This window comes from Leptonotus elevatus, chromosome 17, assembly GCF_054856555.1.
Source record: "Leptonotus elevatus isolate MCC_2025b chromosome 17, RoL_Lele_1.0, whole genome shotgun sequence".
NCBI classification, from domain to species: domain Eukaryota; kingdom Metazoa; phylum Chordata; class Actinopteri; order Syngnathiformes; family Syngnathidae; genus Leptonotus; species Leptonotus elevatus.
The window spans coordinates 5,337,686-5,361,919 of record NC_141255.1 but is presented as its reverse complement, the minus strand read 5'-3'; the positions used below and the strand labels follow the sequence as shown (position 1 = coordinate 5,361,919).

Genomic DNA, 24,234 nt, shown 5'->3' with positions numbered 1-24,234 from the left:
TGATAGACGAAAAAGGAAGACACATTACTTTGTTTTTATTTAAAAAAAACAGTGCTTTTATTTATGTAATACTGTGGAAAAATAATTACATACGTTTTTAAAAAATATTGAAGGTAGAGAAATAAAAAACAAAAGTTCGATTACATATTTTAAACAGTTTTTTTTATCCTGCTACGGAACAGTACAATAACATAAACATTGTGGTTTCCTAAATTCAAAGACACAATAATACAGGATACAGTCCTACCAGAGGTATAAAAGTACTAGATCGTGAGAGAAATGATACAGACGTATATTGAAATACACACTCACATACACATACACGCGTATTGTATACATATGGACATGCATACAACAGTCCCACGCACACATGAGTCAGACGCGGCACGTTTGGAGTATGCATGTATCCATTCACACATCTATACAAACACGCTGTACAAATTGGTGTGCGTGCCAATGCCCACACACTCCATCTTGACTTTTCACTCTCTCTCTCTCATACACGCGCACACACACACTCACTACTACATGTCAATATTGGAGACAGCCTTCATGGAATCTATCCATACACATTCTCTTCCGGCCCTTTTGGGCGGGCAGACGATGAGAAACGATAATGTTCTCCCGATAAGGCCACTCAGTTCTAAACCCCGCGTCTGTGTTTCTCTCACCGTCCGCACCAGTCTTTTAGTTTAGAGCTCGGGCAGGGAACAAAAGGCCCAAGCTGAGGAAAAAGTCTGACCCAAGGTCTCTCACCTGGTTTGTAAAGCAACAGTCGCTAATAGAAGGAGCTTCTACTGCATCTACTGTACATGGTCTACGCTGAAGGACAATATGAACACTTGGCACTAGGTTTCTTTTTATACACTGGTATACCCTTTTTGATGGCACGACCCCTCCAACTTTTGGTCCAATACATACACATTATTTCATGTTTGACATTGACAAAAATAATTCTGTAATGTTAAAAAATAGAATACAAAGCTCTAGTCAGGTGTGCAAAATAAAAAGACGACAGATATAGATGAAAGACGTCCGAGCATGAATACTGTTGATGCAGTGCAAAAGGATGATGACCTTTATACCAACAACCACTTTCCCTTGGCTAAGCATGACGGGAAAAGTTGAAAGAAAAAATGGCAGCCACCAGGGTTCACAACCCTGCCCGGTCCTTTTGTCTTGGTGATCACTACTCTAACTGCCAATCAAATGACCGCAGTTTGTCTTGACTTTTAGTGGAAACCAAAGTGGCTCCAGTCTCTGCGTTGGTTCCTCGTCGTCCTCGTCGTGATTGTGACTTGCGCCGTCTGCTCTCTCCGAGCTCCCGTTTCCAAACACGTTGGCCAGTGTGCAGCGTGCCCGCACTTTTGTCTCCATTTCCCTCCTGCCCCATCTCACGGGCACGCTCCTCTATAACTGTGCATGTGCCATATCTCGTCACTGGGGCGTGTTGGTGTGTGCGTGTAAATATGTGTGTGTTGGTTGTAGCTGCAATGCAATATCTAAGACACTCCTCATGTTGTTAGGTCGCTTTCACACGTGAGTCTGCATCCGCTGTGTGTGTCGGCTGTGGGAATAGTCAGAGTGTTGCGACGTGTAGGAGAAGCGAGTGGAGCTGCCGTACTTTCCGAGTCCCGTGTCTGAGCCCGAAGGTGCGGCGCCCCCGGGACCCACGCCGACCCCGGGACCCACGCCGACCCCGGGACCCACGCCGACCCCTGGCCCGGCCACGCCCGATCCCACCCCGTACATCTCATACGAGGGGCCGGCCTCCAGCGGGGCAAGGCTGGATGGTGCAAAGCCCATCCGGTAGGTCTGGTAGTGCGACGGGTATCCGTAGTTGTCGTACGGCAGCTGGGAGGTGGAGTCCATTAGGCTGCAATCGCCCGGGAATTCACCCGCGGTTGGGGCGGGGTTGCTCGGCGCTTGCTGGCTCTGGCCCCCGCGGGTGAACGTGTTGAACTGCGCGTAGCTGATGTGGGACAGTCTGGACGGGGGGCGCGGGTCGTAGCAGGCCTGGGGGCGGCCCGGGGAGGTGAGAGGGCCCGGCGGGCCGGGGCCTCCGCCACTGGCCGTGGCCCCCGAACCTCCTGCGCTGCTGCCGCTAATGGACGTGGCCCCGCCTGGGGTCCCGGTGGGGGAACGGTAGTCGGAGTAGTGCATGGTAGAGCGGGAGGCGGGACGGCCCTCGTCAAGCGTGGAAGCTCGTACGTTGTAGTAGCCGTTGGTGGGATCCTGGATAAACACAATAAAGAATGTTAATTGTTCTTAGTAAGTCACAGTGTCCTATCACTGGTACGCTATTTTTAGGCTACCCATGTTGTCCTTGGGCCTAACTAGTACAAACTGGCTTCTTTTCTTTTTTAAGACAATGCACATTAATTAGTACAAAATGTTTCAATGCTTCTTTCGTCTTGCTCCTCCTTCATGCCTAACTGCACTGTGAAAGTGAATTTGAGGCAATTAACTCATTCACTCCCAGCCATTTTTCCTGAAGCAAGCCCCTTCACTCCCGGCAGTTTTACTGTATTTTGACTGATTTTGCAAGGCCCACAGAATATTGTGTTCTATTGCTATAAAAACATGGAACCTACCAAAAGAAAGATTAGAGTCTCATCTTTCAGCAGGAACAAAGTGTTTTTTGTAGCAATTAGCATTAGAATATAGCTAAGTTTCACATTACTCACAAATCTGTTTAGAACTGTGGGTAAATTAGCTTTTTGCAACATGGCCCTGGTTGATCTCTTATACTCTGCTGCCACCTGCTGGCCGTTTTTGTAATTACTACCATTGCTTCACCTGTTCTCTGCAGTTCAGAGTTTGCATCAAAGCTTTCTGTATGTTCTAGCATAAAATAATTTTTTTTTTAAACGTATAAATACATCTTTGGGACACGTAAAACATTTAAAATAGAACATATTTATATGTTTTTGGGAGCAAATGAGTTTATACTCAACTCCAGTAGCCAATCGTGCCCTGCTTAGACATCCCCTCCCCCCAAAAAATGACATGAAGAACACATGTGACAGCCAGTATTAGCAATTATTGAAAATTTTACTTTTTAAAACCTCGGCCTTGCCTATAAGGGGGGAAAAGAGAGGATTTGACATTTTAATATTCAAAGTAAATTGTGTTTACATATCCAAGGTAAAAAAATATATATTTTACTGGCTTGGCTTGTTTACTAAAAGATCCAAATGCTGTATCAAAATTAGATGTTTCCCCCCAGAATTAAGAGATAAATATGTCTGTTTTATAAATCAATCCACATTTAAATAATCTTGAGTTAGTCACAGACTTCCTCAAAAAGTGTTATGGTACTCCTTCATAGTAATTGTGTTAAAATGTACATTTAGCTTCCCTGGCCCGGCCGGGGCTGAGCACCCTTAAACCTCTGATCCTAGAACCGCCCCTGGCTCAGAGCCTTGCTATGGTTCAAGTGCATGAATCAGAGTGGAATCTCGCCAACAAACTGGGTGCAGGAAGACTGACTATTCCTGACATGAATCTTCCATCCCATCATCTCTCACGTAACCAGACGCCTCACTCGGCCATTGTTCCACAGCGCTGGTGCTTAAGGCAGCGGAGGCAGGGCGGTGGCTCATCTAACCACCTCCCGGGGTGGATTCATGTCTGCGTTCCTTTAAAATGATCTGACTCGTCCTCAGACTGGAGGCTTGGCAGGGCGCGGGGCAACATTTTGACAGCTTCATGAAAATCAAGTAGATTCATTACCTCGGTCCAACCCCGCAGGAGTCAAAATGCAGAAAAGATCATGCATGTCTTTGCATTGACTTGTTTTTATATCTGCTCTGCGCATGGGCATCAAATAAATGGGGAGCGCTCACCTTCAGGTCGTACTCCTGGCGGGTGTCCAGGGTGTCGCTGCGGAGGTCCGACTTGAGCTCGATGTCGTCCTTAAAGGGCTGATTGGAGGGAGAGAAAGACACAGAGGGGAGAAACTAAACAGTCAAAGAGGAGAACCAAACCAAAAAGGAGACAAGGAAATGAGGGAAGGATGCAACGAAACGTGACACAAAAGAAGAAAATGGAATTCAAGGTGTTAATAAAGGAGAACTCACAGGGAAACGAGGTTACACGCACACACACACACAGCTCACCGAGTACATGGCCTTCACCATGCGCGAGGCCGTGGACACGCTGCCCGAGTCCTCCTCCAAGCTGTGGCTCTCCTTGTTTATCGTCTCCACCTTAATGTCCGGCTTTCCCAGCGTGACCCCTCGCCGACCTGGAAGCACAACATGCAAAGGTCACACACACACACACACACACACACGCACGTCTTGCGCTGCGTGTTTTGACAAGTGCAATTCAGCAGGGGCCTCCATCCAGCCAAAGGAGTTTATTTTGAGCATGACGCTTACAGTTTGAATTTGTCGACCTGAAAAATTTCTTGACAATAATACGTTATATGTGACCTCGCTAGTCTAAACAGGACATTCTGATTAATATGACATTTTTGGAATCTGAGTTGTTAAGCAAAATCCAGCTGTTTTCATCCATCTCAGGCGGCGGCCATTTTGCCACATCAATGTTGCTCAGGCAACAACCAATCAGAGCTCACCTGTTTTCTGAAGCTGTGCTGTGATTTGTTGTTACCTGAGACCTGAGCAACACCTTCAGTCGACAGCAAGTGGCAAAATGGCCGCCCCTTGAGATGGATAAAAAACGGCTGGATTTTGCTGCTTAATTCACAAATGCAATATTAAACAGAATATCATATTTAGACTAGTGGAGCTGCATATAACTTTTTTTTTTTCTTCAGAGTTTGTTTCATGATGTTGAAGGTGTAACTCACTGCCTTTGCGTTGCCGGTAGAAGACGAGTACAAGGATCAGGAGGAAGATGAACAAGAGGATGGTGGATCCTACTGTCCCAGCAGCTATTATCCCCACTGGCACCTCCTCTGAAAAAAGGAAAACAGCATGATTATTTTACAAACACGAGCACTACGTTTTCAACAAACAGCAACAGTTTTATGCTTCAACGCACCGGTCTCCTCCAGGGTGATGATCATGGTGCCGGGACCGAAGGCGTTGGAGGCCGTGCAGTTGTACGAGGTCAGGAAGTCGGACTCCATCACGTTGTTGATGGTGAGGGTGGAGAGGACGCCGCCACCCTCGGCCGACGTTCTGCTTTGCTCCACCGTGTAGCGCTCCAGGAGCGTGCCCTTCTCCTCCTCCCACACGTTCTCCTTCCACGCCCACACCTGCACGCGTACACGGTTTATGTGTCGGGGAAGCAAAATCTCACCCGGCATCTCGGCCGTTTCATCATGCTAGAGTGACCGTAACCTCCTTATCTAATGACATGCATGCGCTTGCCACAAATATGGCACGCAGAGGGGGCAAGCTTGGGCTGGGGTGACTTGTGCACATCCTCCATCTTTAAAGCCACTAAAAGCAGCTGTATTATTCAGCATATACTGTACCGAGGCCAGTTAATTATGCATAAGCCCACATGTTCCCATAATGTGCCCACTTGTTCCGTAGAAGGAGATTCTCCCGACAACTGTTCCTCCCTCCGTCCTTTTATATTTTATAAATCTTTTCATGTCCCAAGCTGCGGCGGCTGCATTAGGGGAGCGCATCGCCAGTCAGGACGCATCCGTCAAACGAACCGCGACGCCCGTGTGACGCAGCTGAGCGGAGAAAGCATCCGGGACGCTATTCTGACGCACAAGCTAAAAGTGGACCGGCTTAGTGTTGGTTTGTTGATATATGGGATGGAGGAGAATTTTTTTTCTTTCCCACAGAAGAAAGGACGGTGGCTAAAAGCAGAAGTGTGTAATGGTACAAGACGGCACTTTGTAGGGCACAGACATCCCCCGAGGTCAAACAATCTGGATTTGGCTCAGCGCCAAAGTGTTCACCTTCACCTGGCTTTTTTGTGCATGCGTTGGTTGGGTCAGAAAAAAAGGTATGGAAGGGGTCCATTTTTGTCCTCCAATGTACAACGTTTTGTGATGTACCTTACAGGGTTGACAATTGAACCCCGTAGTACAAATAAGTATTGTTTGTACTAGTAATCTAAACCAGAAATGGTAAACACTTTATGTGCTTTCAACGAACTGTCAACAGTTCTCTTCGGTTCCTAATTTAATCATTAATCATTATTGTTTAGGTGTGTTTACATTACCTGCAGTTGATTGAATGTATTGCATGTCTTAATTCACTGCCATTAAAATTAAATTGCACGTTGTTAACATGAAACCTCGACTGTGATTGTGTACGAAACATCCTGGTTTAGTTTTGTCTCAGTGATAAAAGAGCTTCCAGTAACTTGAGTGACTCTAAAATGCCACAAAATCAATCATGGCTGGCCGCTTGTCTATGCTCTTTTTCTCAAATGGAGACAAAGAGATAGAAGTGCTACTAAGTGATGTCTGCCATCTAGTGGTAGACTGTGTTATTACAACTCAAAACTCATCAATGTTCCCCATCTCTGCCTACATAGGATACCAATATGTACTCTTAGGGTGACACACTTGACAGTGTAGGTCTTATTAAAAGTGACCAATATGCATTAAAAAAAAACTCTGACGACGACACTTTCAATTAAATTTGTAAGGTTGTCAAAGTTCGGTGCTACTTACAATCTTATCTGGTGGAGGTGTGCTCGCAATGTAGCATTTCACCTCACCCCGCTCGCCTCGCACTGCATACTGTATGGGGTCGCTGGAGATGATGGGTGGGCCTGTGCGGGGAAAGGAAAAAGGTCAAAGTTGAAATCCACAAAAAGGCTGATTTGGACTTCAAAATGCTTTTATCATTTCCTGACCGTTGACAGTGAGGGTGACCTCGGTCTCTCCGACGCCGATCCGCGGCACAATGGCCTTGCATACGTACTGGCCCGCGTCGGCCTGGCTTACGGACTTCAGGTACAGTTGGTTGCCGTTACTCAGAACCTGCGTGCGAGTCGATGTCAGATTCCTCCATTACAATTAAATGCCGTAAGTTTTCATTTCAAGAGTTGAACATTTCTTCTTACCATGTTGGAGCCTTTCTTGAACCAGGTGAGAGTAAGCGGAGGGTTGCCGGCCCATTTGCAGTTGAGGGTGACGTCGGAGTCGACGTCCACCGTTTTGGGCTGAGGCTCCAGCAAGAGAATTGGGCCAACTGGAAAAGGGAAAGGGGAGGTCATGTACGGAGGGCACAACAGAAGCAAGCATAAGCGGACCCCGTTAAGACACTCACAGTGAACATCCACGAGGATGCTGACGTTGGTCTTTCCCACGGCGTTGAAAACCAAGCACGAGACCGGCTCGGTGAAGAAGGAGTGGTCCGCCTTGGTGGTGAACACGCTCTCCCTGGCACCTTGCAGTACCACGCCACCCTTGGCCCACCTATGGGAGAGAAGGAGGGACCATCATCACTTGTTTACCCGTGCTACTTTCAACCCCTTACTTGGCTTGTTACTTTTTTTTTTAAACCTCCGTAAATGAGGTAAATAAATAAATATTGATGGCTTAAGTCACCCACAGTTAAGATTTTGATTAAATACCTTGGGGATTTATAAATTGAGCTGAATCAGTATTTCCACTTGTACATTATTTTTCTACAGTATCCTCCATATGTAAAGCAGAAAATAGAATTTCGAATCGCTACTGCCACCTGTGGACGGAAAATGAAACTGCATTTTCCCTTCTTCACATACACAACGCAACGCGCACATGATGTCACATCCGCAGACAGAGGGCAGGAAAATCGAACCCGAATCCAGTCTGAAAACTATTGGCCAGAGGCTTACAGGAGTACCCATTGTGAACAGCAAGTTAATCTACTAATTAGAAGATGTTTCAGTCATATTATAAAGGGTCAAATAAAAAGGCAATTTTACAGATTAGGGGTGTCAAAATTAGTGCGTTAATTTAGATTTTTTATTTCTTATTTTAAAGCACGATTTAAACCAGTACAGGGGGAATTCCAGTCGCAACGCAGCAGACACGTCCACGTCAAAATTTAGCAGTAATAAATATAATAATAATGCGTAGAGACTGGTTTCAAGTTGTATTTTACAATGTTACTTCGTGTTAAAGATTAGAAAGCTCTTAACATGAAATAAAAAATGCACTGATTATACCCTCTAGTGGCAGAAAAATGACATCAACACAAATTTTTTTTACAGTACAGTACATATTTTTTAATTTTAAGTTAATTCTAAGAATAATTATGAAATTACTGTTTCAATGACTAAACAATATTTCCATTAGTTTAACGTTTTTTTCACTTTTATGCTAACAAGAGTACGAAAACTCAAATATTTTCTATTAAACAGATATAAAATGTGCGATTAATCATGAGGTAACTATTGAAGTCATGCGATTAATTACAACACACTCCGAGTAAAGATATTTTTGGGCCAATTTGTTCTAGAGAGCAGCTTTAAGTACAGAGTGTGAGGACTTAAGCCACCTCTCTTGGTCTCTTGGCCCTCTTATATGTGCAAAAGTGACTGACCTGTAACCCATAATAGGAGGATTGGCATGGGCTTGACAAGTGAAGGTAACCCTGTCGCCTTCCAGGACAGAGCGAGGTTCAATGGACAAAGTCACTGTTGGTGGATCTGTGGGACACGGATGGCAAAATAAGATCCCAAATTCATATTCCCTACGTGGCTCGAAATCAGCCGTACCAAACAGTTAATTTTTTTTTTGCTTGTCAAGTTTTTTTTTGCTGAAAAGGAATGTTAACGTGCTTACGGTGCACATTGAGGGTAACTGTTGTGCTCTTTCCCGCGGGGGCCGCAAGGTTGGAGGCCACGCAGCTGTAGTTCCTCCCTGTGTCCGTGTCAATTGGGTGGATGGGAAGGAAGCTGCGTGTGGTCACCCTCTTACGGTCTGGAAGAACCTCCTGGAATCATTACAGAGCGGGTCAAAGACCATATTCATGTGCGCGTGTTTAAAAAAAATGTTTTTATTATTGGAACTCACAGTGGCGCCGACAGCCCCATCTATAGGCAGTCCATCTTTTAGCCATTCGATCATGGAAGGCGGTTTAGCACCCCGAGACACACAGCTGAGGTTGTACGACTCCCCCGCATTGAGCAGAACCTCCGGACCGCCGTCGATCACCGGGTCATCTGGGGGGACTAAAAAGAGGGTTGAAAAAAATGGAAGTTATGTATAATGTGGAAAAAAAAACGATATTGGTAAAACTGTGGATGGAAACTAATGACGGCATAAGAAATGATAATGAGATTATTTCAGTACTGAGGACGGTGAGCTTGGCCCTCCTGGACCTCAAGGCGGCATCAGGGGCCTGGCACTCATACAAGGAGTCATCAGACAGGTCAGCCGACAGGATCTCAAGGTTGTACTGGCCCAGCTCCTGGACCCGCAATACTCGGTACCTCGGCCAGGCTGGGAAAAACAAACAGAGTAAGCAGTTTTGAGAATTCATTTAATTTCAAATGAAAATGGTTGTCAGTTCTCAGCAAGGGGAACAGAATGCTTGGCCACACAATGCATATTTATCTAACCAAGGTGAAATAGTTTAAATCAATCAAAAATATTCTTGTCCTCTGTCTGTCGAGATATATTTCCACACTGTGACAAAGTGGCAGACAACGAGGCGCTCTAAATCAGGACAAGTCCTTTTACAGGGTCTTAACCCTCATTTTATTATTTCTGTGAGGCACACACACTTTGCGCCACCACACCATCACCACCTCCCCCTGCACAAAATCCACAACCCCCACCCCTCCTCATATCCGCCAGCTGTGCCACTGCTGCACATTCTCACCAAGAGGTGGCATTCACGCACTTAGTGACCAGGCGGTAACGTACGCGTATTTATTTACTGTTTTTGGAGCACTCAAATCGGGTCCACGGCGTGGTGCACACAATTTGCTGTACAGACGGCGCGAGAGCCAGAGTTGGGCCTGGCTGTTCGGCTGCTCGCCTCCTAACCTTGTGTGTCCTTGCTTGTGCTCGCACGTGCATGTGCGCCTTGTTTATACATGCATTTGCATGTGTAATGCGGAGGGCAAGAAAGCGTATGAAAAGCACAGAGGAGCCACACATACACGCAACTACACAAACACAAGTCTGTTTTATGCACAAAAACGACAATGGTGGTTGTGTGCTTTACTTAAGCATAGCGCATTTGACTAACATTTTGTATGGTACCTGAATGTGCAGCCCGTTTGGATATTTTCACTAAAAACTAGCAATAGTAATGTATTTTATTCTTGACCCAATTTCTGGGCCAGAAACATAATTTTGACATTTAAAGACAATTCTTTTTAAATGGAGTAAACATAGTTGGTGTGGCCGCGTTAGAGTGCGTCATTGTCACCCATGAGTGTGTGCATGTCATGGAGAAGGCGAAAGAGTGAGTGGATTTTTTTTCCTGAAGTCTGATGTGACAGTCAACATGTGGCTTGGCCACATTAGAGTGCCTTGTTGTCAGCTGGGAGTGCATACACCTCAGAAAGACAAAGGCAGAAGAGGGAGGACTGTTTTTTTTGTGTTTGTGTTTCTGTTTCTTGACTTGACAGCTAGCGTCAGGCTGTCGTTGTTGCTTTAGAGCGCCTCGTTGTGGCATGGAAAAGCCCCGCAATGAGGTGCAGCCACTGGGAGTTGTGTTGGCGGAAGAAAGATGTGTGGTATTTGATTGACAGTTGACAGTTTAGCAGGGCGGGGCTTAAGTGGATTCAACAGAGAGAACAGCTTCATTTTTCATGATTTTACCGATTTTTTTCCCAATCATTCCAATTTAGCAGGGTTGTTAACAACACTCTTCTGTGTGGTGTGCCAAATTTACAAAACATATTTTTTATGTCCTGAAAATTTGATGGCAAAAAGAAAGCAGCGTGAGCTTACAAGGGTGACTTTGAAAAGTATATAAAAATGGGTTTGGGCCAGATGCAACACTTCTCATGGGCTTTTTAAGTGTGTGGGGTTTATGTCTTTGCAATCAAGTTGATTGACTGCCACCAAGGTCCCGAGAGCGTCCCCGGATTCCAAACGATTTCTTGTGAGAGACTTCTCATTTACATGCGGCCCGCGCACAGCACGCTTGACGTCTCACCCCGCAGGTCCTCGCCGATGCCCAGCGCCAGGCCATCTTTGGTCCACTGAACAATCCCCGAGTAGTTGAAGACAACACAGGACAGGATCACCCTCTGGCCTCGCACCACCGACTGGTCTGCCGGCTCCTGGGAGAACCTGGCGGTCCACACTTTGAAGAGAGGAGGAAAAAACAAGAGTGAGTCGTCAATGAGGACAGACGAGCAGTAAAACCTCCCTCAAGGAAATGCATATTTCGCCTGTGGTTTTATTCCGGGCTAATTGACTGCGCTGCAATGGAATGTCGTGATTGCAATCTTTGATCGCACGCTGGCTTTCGGCCATTTTGAGAGGAAATCAGTCAGGAGAAGGAGGACGAAGCGTCTCATGCTGACTCAGTCGAGAGGATATCAAAAGGCAATTTCAGCCTTGGGTCTCGCTCTCATCCCCCTTTTCCTTATTTCTTCCAAAGTCTCGGAAGCCCGCCCCCCCCTCATGCGCCTCCATCCCCCGACCTCGCTCCCTCTTGCTCATTCCTCCCTGTGAGTCATCTCGCAGGCTTCCCAAGCTACAGTGGCCATCATTGTGTGCGCGCCTGGACCCCACTATTATGAACCCGTGTGGCACTGCTTAGCGGTGACCGCCTCATGTGGAAAATGGAGCAGATGAAGAAAAAAAAAGAGAGAGAAAGAGATGCCATTGTGTGTCTCTCTTTATGATGACAAGTTGTAATTAGTTGTCCCTCCGAGACAGGACTGCCGCACAGCGTGGCGGATGAGCATCTCGTTATTATTGACTCATCATGATCATATTCTATACACAATTTAATGCCATGTTAAAATTCTGCCTTTTTTTGGGGTTTTTAATGGACTCTTTCGGTGACCTCATTTAGCTACAAGGAAAAAATGTCTGTGTGCTGCGGTGAACTTCTACCCCACAGTTCATGCTAAATGAATAGGAGCAGATTGTTTTGGATGCCATTAGATGTGACCTGCAGCTGTACCTACTGGCTCGTCTCCCCGCCGCCTAAAACTGAGTAGGCCAGCATGACAGTAGTTAGTATTAGTTAGTAGTAGTCATGCTGTGCGCCTCCCATATATGTACACACGTCAAACTGAAAATCATGATTCTGATTGATTTTAATATGTACTGTATAGCGCCATGTATGACGTTTTTAGTCATAACGCCTTCTATTTCTGTGTTCCTCCTCCTTGCTGGGCGGAAGGAGGTTCGAGGCGCACTGTCACAATTCGTTCATCACATTAAATATCAGCCCTCCGGCACTTTGTCTCTCCCTCCTTCAGTCGTTCTCGTCGCCTCCCACTGTTGCCGTTTCACTTTATTTGAACGCCCAACCAAAGAACCCCCCCCCCCCCCCCCTTCCCCGGTTCTCTCCTTCTCTCCGGCCCATTCCCTCACACTTCTCCCTCCGAGGCCTCCAGCTCTTTTCTGAACGCTCCCATCCCTCTCACTTTTCACTATTTTTTAACCAACTCCCATATGCCTCGCCCAACCGCAGTCATGACCCTCAGTCCTTATTCTCCTCGTCCGCTCTCTTATTGCATATTCGAGTGGACTGGGTGTGATTTGCCGAGGTACATTATGCCCACTAATGCTAAGAAGGCAGTCGTGCAAAAAAAAAAAAAAAAAGAGAGAGAAAGAATCCCGCACCAATCACAACAATAGCTTCTGACAAGTGCTGCACATTAATATTCTGAAGATAAAGAAGATGTGCGAGGCTGCACGGAGGACGGAGAGGAGGGAATCAGATGCAGATGGAGCTCTGCGGCATGCATACCTAGAATAATTCAACACTGAGCCCAAAAAAAGAGAACAGAAATAAAAACCTAATAAGAGCCGTTCATTTGCTCTCTGAAACAATGCACAATGTCAAGCAAGCACGCATCACAATCTGATGTTAATTAACAGCACGTGTATGGAGGCTTCTTCTTCTTAACAAAACAAAAAAAAAATAGCACAGAAAGCTGCCTTTGCACAAGCTCGGGCTGTTTTTTTTCCCCCTTCCTTTTTTTAACGAAGCCGCAAAGTCGACAGCGGCCCGAGGCCAAGCAAATCCTCCCTTCAGCTACCTCGGCAAGGCCAGTTGGAGGTATTCCCTGAACAGTAAACCACAAATGTAATCCAAAATGAATGCGCCCCGGCAGAGGATGAACAATCTGCAGAGAAAAATACTGACTCATTTAAACATGTGCTCCTCGCCTTCTGATTTCCATATTATCCACTTAACACTTGTCAACACCACAGAGTGAGTATCTGTTTGTGTGTGATTAAAGGTGTTAAAGACAAAAATCGAAGCGCAGAGAGCAGTGCGAGGGAACTAACTTGCATTCTTTCATTATGTGGGTTATGCTGCAGTGACAAATATAGAGTGTGTCCTGATTTCCTTGAGTCGCTCATCCCCAAGATACCACCGGAGCTCCCCGTCCACACAAAGAGGTCGCGCTTAACTACGACCGTGACCGCGTGTACACAAAAAAACACGCCGCCGCCGCCGCGAGCTGGCGAGCCACTTCCTGTGGACACACGCAAACACCACCGCAATCCCGCCCAAACGTATAATCGACACGTTGAGGCGGTTTGCTGCTCCTTACTCCCATCAAACGCGGACATTTCAGTATTAAATGACGGAGGCTGACAAACATTAAAAACATGGCAATGTAATGAATGAGCAATTGTTTGTCCTTTTAAAGAATCAAGAATTTCATAAAGTCCCAGTGTGTGTAGCTAGGTTGACTCGACGTCCCATTATTAGCAAGACAGTCCTGATTTTGAGCCTTGTTTCCCACATCCAACTGTGTTATTTTGTCCCGTTATTACGCATGCCCCGTTTTTTCCCCATAGGTATGTCAATCACACAGTTGTCATAAATATTCATACGATAAACCGATTCAAAGGGAATTCAACTGTTAGATTGCCTTCCTTTAACTTGCGTTCTCATTCGTATCCGCGTGTGATAGGTGTGTTTTCGTTGTACCGGAACGAGCAGTACTTCCTGCTTCCGTGTTTAAGAATGATGGGAAAGGTAGTCATCCTGCTGCTGAGCCAACGCAAACTGAGATTTTCTGGCAGCATGTTCCAATGCGGGACTAGCGTGAGATAAACTACACTACACTACACATGGATTATTATCGTATTGCATAATCTGATATTTGTTGGGCAATTTTTTTTGCCTAATTTCTTTTTTTGGGGGGGGGGGGGGTGTCAAATCCTGAGTAATAGCCATATTTCAGAATGTCATTTAAGTAGTCGTCAGTACGCCCTCCAGTGGACAATATTAGCAACAACAGTTCATTTTAGCGAAAAAGTGACTGGATCACCTGATGCGCCGGTTTTGTCCCGCGGGCCGTGTGTTTGACACCATTGAGTTGGCCATTTCATCAAATCAAATTTCTGCATCATTTTTGACACCAGCCACAGCTGGTCAAATCAACCCGACCCAACGCTAGCACGCCATCGCCAGGTGACTCACATTAAGTGAGACGCCACGGGCGGTTTGGCCTCCGAGGGTCTCTCGCACCGTGGTGCTTCAACAGCGAGATAACAGTGCGTCCGTTTGTGCCTGAAAACTAACAAGAGGGTACAGCAGATGCATGCAAAGACATCTGGAGCTATTTATAGCGAGCGTGCTGCCGATTTGCCCCCGCATACCCCGACTGACGCTATGCTGCAAATGTCAACGCTCGCTTGATTTCAGCATTTCTCTCCAGGCTTGCGTCACCTCTCTCTCTCCATGAACCCGTTCAGTCTTAAGAGTCAAACGCCGCTCATCGTGGATTCCAACACATCCGTCTTTGTCTCTGGCCACCTCACCGCTACCGTCCAACAAAGTCCCCCTGCCTGTCTCTCACTCGAACCTCCCCATCCAATCCCACGCCTTGGCTGAATTACAGGCTCGGGTCACCATAGCAACAGATGACGTTGGCAATTAGCCGGCCCAAAAAAGTTTTGCGCACCGGTGTGTTCACAAGCGCATCTGGTGGTCTGATGGACCCCCGCCAAATGTGTCTGGAATGAATATCCAACTAAGTCAGACACTCGGCCCTCCGTCCAAATCCTTCCGCTCGTCAATACACAACAAATCAATTCTGTGATCTGCCCGATTCCATGTAGCGGTGGCGCTGTGGAAAACAGAGAACAAAGAGACGCGGAGGTCTGCTGACGGAGCCGTGGAGGAGGATGACATCATGGTTTTAGGACAAAGTTGCATTCCTCGTCGTCGGGGCGCCTCTGAATCACCCCTCGCTGTGTACGTGTAGATTGAAAGCACCACATCGTCAGGATGACAAGTCGATTGACGTGCTGTGGAATCATCGGGAATCGTCACATGGCCCACGTGCACTAATACATAAACAAAGCAACTTGTTTTGGGGTCAGGAAAAATAGCTGGGCGGTTTTTCTTCTGTTGTAAAGTTAAAAAAATTCTAAATGACAAAGTAACGTAAAAGTGATATCTGCCTGTGAGTCATAAATTTATTGTTGTAAGCATTAAGAGACCACAGGATCATTTTATTCATTACATTTTAAAAAAAATTAATCAGTTATCGGACTTTTATTCTGCCAAATATTGGAATTTGCCTCAAGAAATCCGTATCGGTCGGCCCTAAAATTATTTTCTATTAGATGCAGAAAGTACCATAAACAAATATATGCATCATTATTTAAGTTGATACAAAAATAAGAGTTTCGTCTCTCAGATCATCTTTGCCTATTGATATGAATGGAAATGCCATGAATCCGTTCCAGCCTCCCCAAAAGAACCAACAATTATTCTTATTATTATGAAAAATAGCGTGCTATAATATATAATATATATAAGAATATAGCGTAATAATAAACTGTCACAAGTTACTGCTCTGTAAGCCACAATTGTATGCTAATTGTACGTTTTCCATATGTTGACATGAAGCTAGCAAAGGCGAAGTTTATGGTTGTTTTGTTTTGTTTAATTTGACAGTCAACTTCAACTGGGAGTGGCATCCAATAGTTTGAAGCTTCTTTTTTTTGAAGAATTGTTCCAGCTAATTTCACAGATAGCAAAGTGAGATTACCATTTCTCTCGTAAAGCTGATGTTTTGGATTTACAAGGATACGCAAGGCATGCACTTTCTGCCTTTGTTAATCCGGCTACGCGAACTCTACCACATGTTTCCTCAACAATATGGCCGCCCGCCTGGATGGCCATAATAACTCGTCGCCATGGTGACGCTATATGGGGACACAATAATAGGGAGCCTGTGATGTGGAGTGGGGGACAGTGAAAGAAGGCGACCTACTGAGCACACTCAAAACACAAAGGTGACTCTTGGGCTGTGTGTGTGTGTGGAATTTTGGGGGGGGGGGCAGGTTTTGGACAAAGACGATGTCTTTTGTTTGCCGCATTGTCCGCCTGCTCGCTCCTTTCCTCTGTCATCTTACCTCGCAGCCCTCCCCTTTACAAGCAGCCAGCGACCTCTCTCTCTTTGTCTTTTGTCAACGACTCCATTCCCGTTTCATTTCTTTTTTGTCCCGCAACTCCCTTTCTGTTTTCACTACCTTGCCACTGTTAACTACCCAAAATGGTTTCTGTCGACCTGCAAGGGAGAAAAACGTGCATTTTAATGTCATGACGGCACGTTTGGCCCCCACCCATTCTTGAGGGCTCCTCTCATACGTGCATCTGAAGAGCGCTACAGTATGTGTGCGTGGCAAACCTCTGTAGCCGCTGTCGTTGCCATGGCGACAGCCCATAAAAAACACTGACACAATGATAGAAAGTGTGGCCATGGCAACTCCAGGATCACTGGAGGATAATATGATAATTTGGCGACGATGCATCTGACACATTACGGCCGCATGAATATGCCGGAGCTCAGGAAAAAAGACGGCCAGGCGCTGGTAATCCGCGAGCGCTTCGCAACCAGCATGGCTGTCGGCTGACAAAGACGACGACTCCGCGGTAACCAAGGGCAACCCTAAGTAACAATGACCGTTCTCTGGACACGCTTAAACGAGACAGGCGTATACACAGTAAGCGCTGTGGCTAAAAACGCGGCGAATTCAGCAGCCACAGTTGATGTCATCATGAATCAATAGCTTGCAGCGGTGGTTCCCAATTGATTTTGGGCAGCGACCCGGTGCTAACGTCACTTTAGAGCAGGGGGCAGGAAAATGGTACCCACAAGGAGCCCGTAGAGGTTGAATGATTGAATCTTTTTTTGCGATTGAAATGTGATGAAGGTCATTTTATATGCCTGCCCCTGAACCCATCCGAAAGGACCAAAATAAGCTGATTGAGCACGAAACAGTAGTTAGCCTAGCTAGCTTTGGCTATTCCGATCGCCGTTGTCGTGGACGATTCATAACGCTTCGGAAGTCCGACGATTTGGAGTAATTAGTCGACTTACCACTTACTTGTAGTAGCCACGCCTATAGGCTTGTTCTAAAATTAGCTCACTGGTGATAGGACACCATTTGAAAATGTAAACACGTGTTGATTTTTCATAAGGAATGAAGTGCTGCATATTACGATTGCGTTTTCTACCTTGTTAAAGGGGAAGTCAATGTTAAACATTTCTTGACAATAATATGTTATATGTGACCTCACTAGTCTAAACATGATGTTCTGATCAGTGATTACTATTACATTTGTGGAATATGAGTAAAGCAGCAGTTTTTATCAATATCATAAGGCGGCCATTTTGCCACTTGCTGTCGACTGAAGATGACATCACAGTTGCTCAGGCAACAACCAATCACAGCTCACCTGTTTTATGAAGCTGATCTGTGATCGGTTGTTACCTGAGACCTGAGCAACTGTGATGTCATTTTCACTCGACAGCAAGTGGCAAAATGGCCGCCATATTGATTAAAAAATGCTTGATTTGACTGCTTAACTCATATTCCACGAATGCAATATTAACCAGAATACCATATTTGGACTAGTGGGGCTGCATAGAACATATTATTGTCAAGACATATTTTGGGGGGTTGGCTTCCCCTTTAAATCATTGTTGATGGAAAACACGGATTGTCTTTGTTCACATACATGAATTCAGAAGTGTGTATGTAACTGGTAGCCCGTAATTAATCAGTCGCCCACTGTACCTTCATGTGATGCAGAAATGACTACATTTACTCGCCGTCCATACTCGGGTTAAGGTCAAAATTCCAATTACTGACAGATTGCGAAAAACCAGTTTACGTACATGTGTGAGTAGCCAGCATTACTCCCGTGTACATGCTAGCATGATCGATGCCCATCTAAACCGCGACATGCGAACGTCATGATGCAAATAGACATCATCATTTTTTACCGTTGATAAAATACATTATTTTTGTGTCTGTACTCAAAAGACGAAGAAGACAAACTAATGATCCTTTCAAACAAGGTATATGCGTTTATATGACCGACTGTTCGGTCTAGAAAAGGAACGGGGTTTTTTTAAAAACAGAATAAGAGCATATTCAGGTTTTCGCATGTTCACACGGCCTTTCAAAGCCCAAATATTGGTCATATTTGGGTTTTAAAAGGGTTACTGACTGCATATAAATGTAGTCGGTGTAAACATCATTGATTGACGTGACATGGAGTACAGTGTGACTATTTTACAAGCGACATCCCATCAATAAATGATCTCTTCCAAGATCCACTTTAATTGAATCCAGTGCAATCTAATTTCATTGGTATGTACTGTCGCTCGTTGCAATGTCATCCGTCATGGGGCAGCCAATAAAAGCCCCGGGCCTTGACCTCTCCACCCTTTTGGAGCGGAGCAATAGTATTCGTATGGCGAGTCTTGCCAACATCACACACAAGCTTTCTTCAAGGTGAGAGCCTCTTTGCTGATGGAAGCGGGCTCAAAGTCAAAATATTGCGCTCGCTTCTACTCTCCACGTCTTGTGACGCCCCAGGAATTAAATTAGCGACATCAACTTAACTTAATGCGGCAAGAATCTGTGGAGAGAAGATTTTTGTGGCCAGGACAGAGACTAATCAAGAACAGAGGGGTGAAACTCAAGATTAGAACAGGATCAGTTATAGGAACAGAAACAGCTTGTGCATTATGGGTCTGGCGATAATCCTGTAATGTGACACTCTAGGGATGACCAACAGTATTGGGGGGGGGGGGGCACTTCCTGTTTCCCATTCCGATCCAGAAACGGTTCCCCTCGATTCCTAACCACATCCAGTACATTTTGAGATGATCTGGAGTTGAATTTGATCATAAGTCTGATTCCCCCGCAGCCAGCGGCATCTGGAAGGCCTTCGCGAGGTCAACGTACTTCCGATGGCATGTGGTCTTTTCGACAAAATGAAGTTGACTTGCAAAGCACGTAAGAATAGATTAATCAGGAAGTTAGAGTCAAGGTAAGCGCGACCTCCAGGGCATGATTAGGTCGGCGAGGGCCGCATCTGACGGGAAAAATAATAAAGCATGTGCACGCCATCGTTTTAATGACCGCCGATGATGGGAGTTATTAGTTGCGCAATATTCGACCCCCCCCGTGGGCTGTTGTGATACGCGGCGGCCGAGTGTGGAACTGATTTGGGTGGACGGCTGACCCTAATGTTATCGTCAAGGAAAGATGGATGGAGCGAGACAAATCCGCGACTCCCTCCCGCTCTCTACCCTCCAACCTCTCTCCCTCCCCTCGTCCCTGGTGAGGAGCAGAAAGTGGGAGAGCGCCGAAATGGAGTGACATCATCAGTGACAACCGCATTCCTGCGGAGGGAGGGGGTGAAGAGAAGAAGGAGACGAGGGACGAGGGAGAGAACAACTTTTGAGGTTACAGGTCCATTACCCCCCCCCCTCCACCCAATCCCCTGTTCTCCTTTTTAACACGTACTTCCATCCATTCTCGAACCCTACACTCCACCACACAATGCGTGTGCTCGAGTAGCAAAAGCTATTTCTCATCATGTGCTCCTAGATTTAATTCATATGCTTCGGCTCGGGACTCGCCAATCCCCCTCCCCATCTCATAACCCCACTGCCTCCCCTCCCTTCTCCTCTTTCCCCTCTCCACCGACCAAAGGAATGCAAGAAACACATCTGGAACGTATTAAGAGAGCCAAAGAGAGGAAGGGGTAGATGGAAAGAGAAGTGGGGGCGTAGGAGAAAGAAAGAAGCCAAAGTGAAAAAACGGGAATGTTACAAGTAACTCGTGCTAATCGGGCCAGGGCCCATCTTGGCGATCACGGCGCAAAGCCGCGTTTGAAGCAGCAATCGCAACATGTTCTATGTGAATGAGCAGCCTCGCTGAGGGGGCAGTCGAGCTCGAGTAATGGTCCCTTTCTCTTTACAGACCCCCCCCCCCCACACACACACACACACACAACTCACTTCTCTTTGCTCTTCCACCCCCTCACAATGGAGCCCCCCCACTAAACCTCAACCACCTCGCTCTCAATCAGGCTTCACCCACCTGCCCATCAATAATCACCCTCTTCCCAAAATGGGGTTCTCTCTCCAGAATGTGACTTTGTACGGCCGATAGGTTCAGTCAGATGTGATTAAGTGCACCTCTCTTGCTTGGGGGACTCTGCATAAAGAAACCTTTTTAAGGGGAAGTGTTGTTTTTCTTCGCCTCTTTCTTTTTATAACTCCGATAGCCTGCAGCCTGTCAAACACGATCACATTATTGGGGCTTTGAGACCCAAGGGCCTTAGAGCTGTTGGTTTACCCTTGACCACACATTTGATAATTGGTTATCTAACCGAAGTTTTCTGCTGAATCGTCACAAATCGACACAATTGACGTCACAGTTAGTTCAGAGACAGATTTTGGTAAGCGGGCATGATTTCCATCCATCGGGATGGAATATGCAAAGGACCCAGATGTGGGCATTCCGGCAATACTGATTTCAATTATTTTTATTAATCCACTTTTTTGTTAAACCACTATGGGTGAATGTGAGTTGATTTGAGTGGATATAACTATTTATTATCATCTGGGCATTAGCATTATGAAACACCAACAAAATTAGCCTATGCTAAACGGTCAGCAATCGCGATTAGCATTAGCGTACTAGCGATTACCATTTAAGGTAAACAAACACTAACCACCATTTATTTCGCACATACATCATTATATCTACATGAGTTGAATTAAGTGGATATAATTACTAATCATTTGTTATCTTCTGTGCATGGGTATTATTAAACACCAATATAATTAGCCTATGCTAAACGGTTAGCAACCGCGATTAGCATTAGCGCGCTAGCGATTGCCATTCAAGGTAAACAAACACTAACTACCATCACACATACATCATATCTACATTACACAAATAATAGTGTCTTAAAAGCCACTTACAGATGATGCTTCAACAAAAGTCCAAGAGTAAACAACTGGAGCTGGGTGTATTAGCAACAATGAGCTCAATAACATCCTGTCCACTGTGTGCGTTTGCAAAAAAAAGGTCCGTGTGTAGAAACAAACATACAAACATGGTACTGCCAGAGCTTCGAGGCAGACATTTTCAGTCGACCTATTTTTAAAGTTGACTTATCCGACTTGGTCTACTTTTTTCCCAGTCTCATGTTTGTTCGCGAGGGTGACCACACTGGGTTTGCTTCGGGCAGAGTCCTCCGACAGAAAAAGACAAGTTTGGCTATTGCTAGTCAATCCGGTGACCGATGGTTGTGTGAAGAAGCGATGACGGAAGTGTGGTGAAAATAACAATGACATACTGATGAACTGGCTCGTGGTCCTAAAATAGTGGTGACGAATTGTAATTTAGCGTTGACGGAAGCGTGGTTAAAAAAAATTATGATGGACTAGCGATGTCGGACGGGTGGCAAATGACCCCTAGATTTGCTTACATTACTTCATATCTAGACCCTTTGATATATCTAAAAAATAAATAAACACACACTAATGTTCAAACTGCTTATATGCCCCTTGTTTGGCCTTTGCCACCTCAACCTTCATCTTTCTTCTCATCACCTTGTATTCTTGTCTCCTCTCCTCAGTCTTCTGTTTTCCACTTCTTCTTAGCTAACTTCTTTGCTTGTAGTCTCTCCTTTTCCTACCAGGTTCCTGCCTGTCTCTGATGACTTTGTCTGTAGTGGTCCAGACTTCTGGAAGCTCCTCCCTGCCCACTGGAAGTCAGTATCACCTTTTCACCAAAAACCACATACAACACTCTACTTTTCTCAGCTTCAACCACATTATTACATGCCTTTGTCTTCATAAGCGTCCACGCTAAACTAAAATCAGAAACAGGACACGTGAGACTAACAAAAAAAGCATACCTGCACTTTCGAACCTTTGTCAGCATTTCAGTGCACCCTCGGTGCAGTGCCACGGGTCAAACCTCCTAGTGCTTAAAAGTGTTCTACACAAGTGTGTTTGCCCTGATTGATTATGCAGTAACGCATTAATGGCTCCTCACCTTGTATGTCGTTTCAAGGCCGGCGACGGCGAATCAATCACGGCTGTATCATCGCATCGTAACAACTTCGAAATAACTACGCTATCATTAATGAGACCCACGAGGAAGGCTTTTTGCTTGCATGTGGGTTCAAATCGCAGACAATGAAATATCATTTATTTGAAAGCAGAAAAACAGCCGGGCACGACGTTGACCCTGCAACGTTCGGCTATCGCAGGAGGGCAAACGTTTGTGTTTGGAGAGAGATAATGGATGACATGCTTGCAGACAATGTGTGTGTGTGTGTGTGTGTGTGTGTGTGTGATTGTCATGTGGACTTAAGGGCGGAAAAACATGTGATGTGAACAAAGAGGCGCGTGTGTAGCACTGTTGAAAGGGATTGTGTCCAAATGTGGATTCAATGGCATGGGTGGTTGCGGCACCTAACCCACCCTCCACAATTCAGGTGGCAGACACGGTGACATCATCCCTTACCAGAACACCCCCCCCCCCTCTCCCTCACTCGTCCTCTACCTATAACAGTAGACAATGGCACACACATTGGTACCTCCATCAAACAGGTTGCATTTACATGCCCCCCATCCTCGCAGCCTTTGTCTCCTAGCAACTGTGATTATCAAATACCTGCTACCACCACAGGTACCAAAAAAAAAAATAAAAAAAAAAAAAAGGCAAGGGGCTGGTTCGGATGACTTCTCGGTGGATGCTGAGGCTGTCGGCGGAGCGCGTTCAGAGGTGCACGCAGGTAAGGACACGGCGAAGGAGAGGAGAAGGCAGCGACAAGCCAAGCACAGCTGATCAATCACACTCATTCCCGTCACGTTCACGATCAGTCCCGACATTGAGGTGGTGGGCTTGTATCATTCACACATCTGCAAAGGTCATTTATGCAACGTGGGAGCATCGGTATGCATGTTTTTTTTTTTTTTTTTCAAAAATGAAAGAAAGGGTAAAAAAAAAAGAGAGAAAAGGAAGAGTGGTCTTTTTCTTTCCCCACAACCTCCCCAACTCGCCTCCTACCTACGTCACACTGAATAGCAAGACAGCCTTCATCCGCGTGTACATTTGTCCTCATTTCCATTCGACACGGCCCAAAATCATCCTTACCAGTTTGTAAAGTCAGCAGCAAAGTGAGGAGCAGCAGCAGCCTCTGCATGGTTCAGCCCACCAGTAATAATAAGTCCAGTATCGGCCCAAAACTCCGTGAGGACGGCATCAAAAAGGCAGGGCTGGACCGGACATTTAGAGAAAGAAAAAGACGAAGAGCAGCAGTCGCCCGTCCTCGGTGTTTTCCTACACCATTCCACTGCTTTTTTCCCCCCTCCACCTCTGCCCCCCTCTCCTCTTTCCTCTGTGGCGGCAGTCCGCTTTCTGCTGCGCACAGATAGACGTCAAGTAAAAGGATTAATAATTAGTTTCCGGTTATAGCCTTCAAAATAAATCAACAAACCACAAACACGGAATTGGAGAGAATGGAGATAAATGTGGTTGTTGGAATGTAAACTTCCCTTAAATATAATATGGAACCATTCTCATTGTAAAAAGAAAAATAAATGCGATACAACGTGGTCGTTAACAGATGTCTTATTCTTGAATTATGAGCAGCCACTTCCTGCTTTGCAGTCACTGCAGTTTGCCCAACTTGACATCATATCCAGTCCACATTAGAGGCGCATTCCTCTCTCGTCTGTTCACTTTCTCTCTCTTCCTCTTTTTCTCTGTCTGTCTCACTCTTGTGTCTTCTGCGTCCACTCTCTCGTTTTTAGATGCTTCTGCCACTTTACGCAAAAATCTGATCAAATCCT

The 24,234-nt window shown here is 45.7% G+C and overlaps 1 protein-coding gene across 2 annotated transcripts; it reads right to left on the bottom strand.

Annotated features, from left to right (window-relative positions):
* Positions 1-35: 35 nt before the first annotated feature.
* kirrel1a (kirre like nephrin family adhesion molecule 1a) lies at positions 36-23,783 on the bottom strand. Of its 2 annotated transcripts, none has more exons than XM_086059917.1 (15): positions 23,537-23,783; positions 11,055-11,204; positions 9,233-9,382; positions 8,954-9,111; positions 8,723-8,873; positions 8,481-8,586; positions 7,218-7,366; positions 7,012-7,139; positions 6,802-6,928; positions 6,617-6,717; positions 5,014-5,230; positions 4,820-4,927; positions 4,122-4,249; positions 3,849-3,962; positions 36-2,235 (listed from the first exon to the last, which is right to left on the bottom strand). In XM_086059917.1, the coding sequence occupies exons 1-15, from the start codon at positions 23,583-23,585 to the stop codon at positions 1,534-1,536; spliced, it is 2,538 nt and encodes an 845-aa protein (XP_085916043.1). In that variant the 5' UTR covers positions 23,586-23,783; the 3' UTR covers positions 36-1,533. The 2 variants fall into 2 exon arrangements, with proteins under 2 accessions (XP_085916043.1, XP_085916044.1); XM_086059918.1 differs by having other exon boundaries at positions 3,849-3,926.
* Positions 23,784-24,234: the final 451 nt, after the last annotated feature.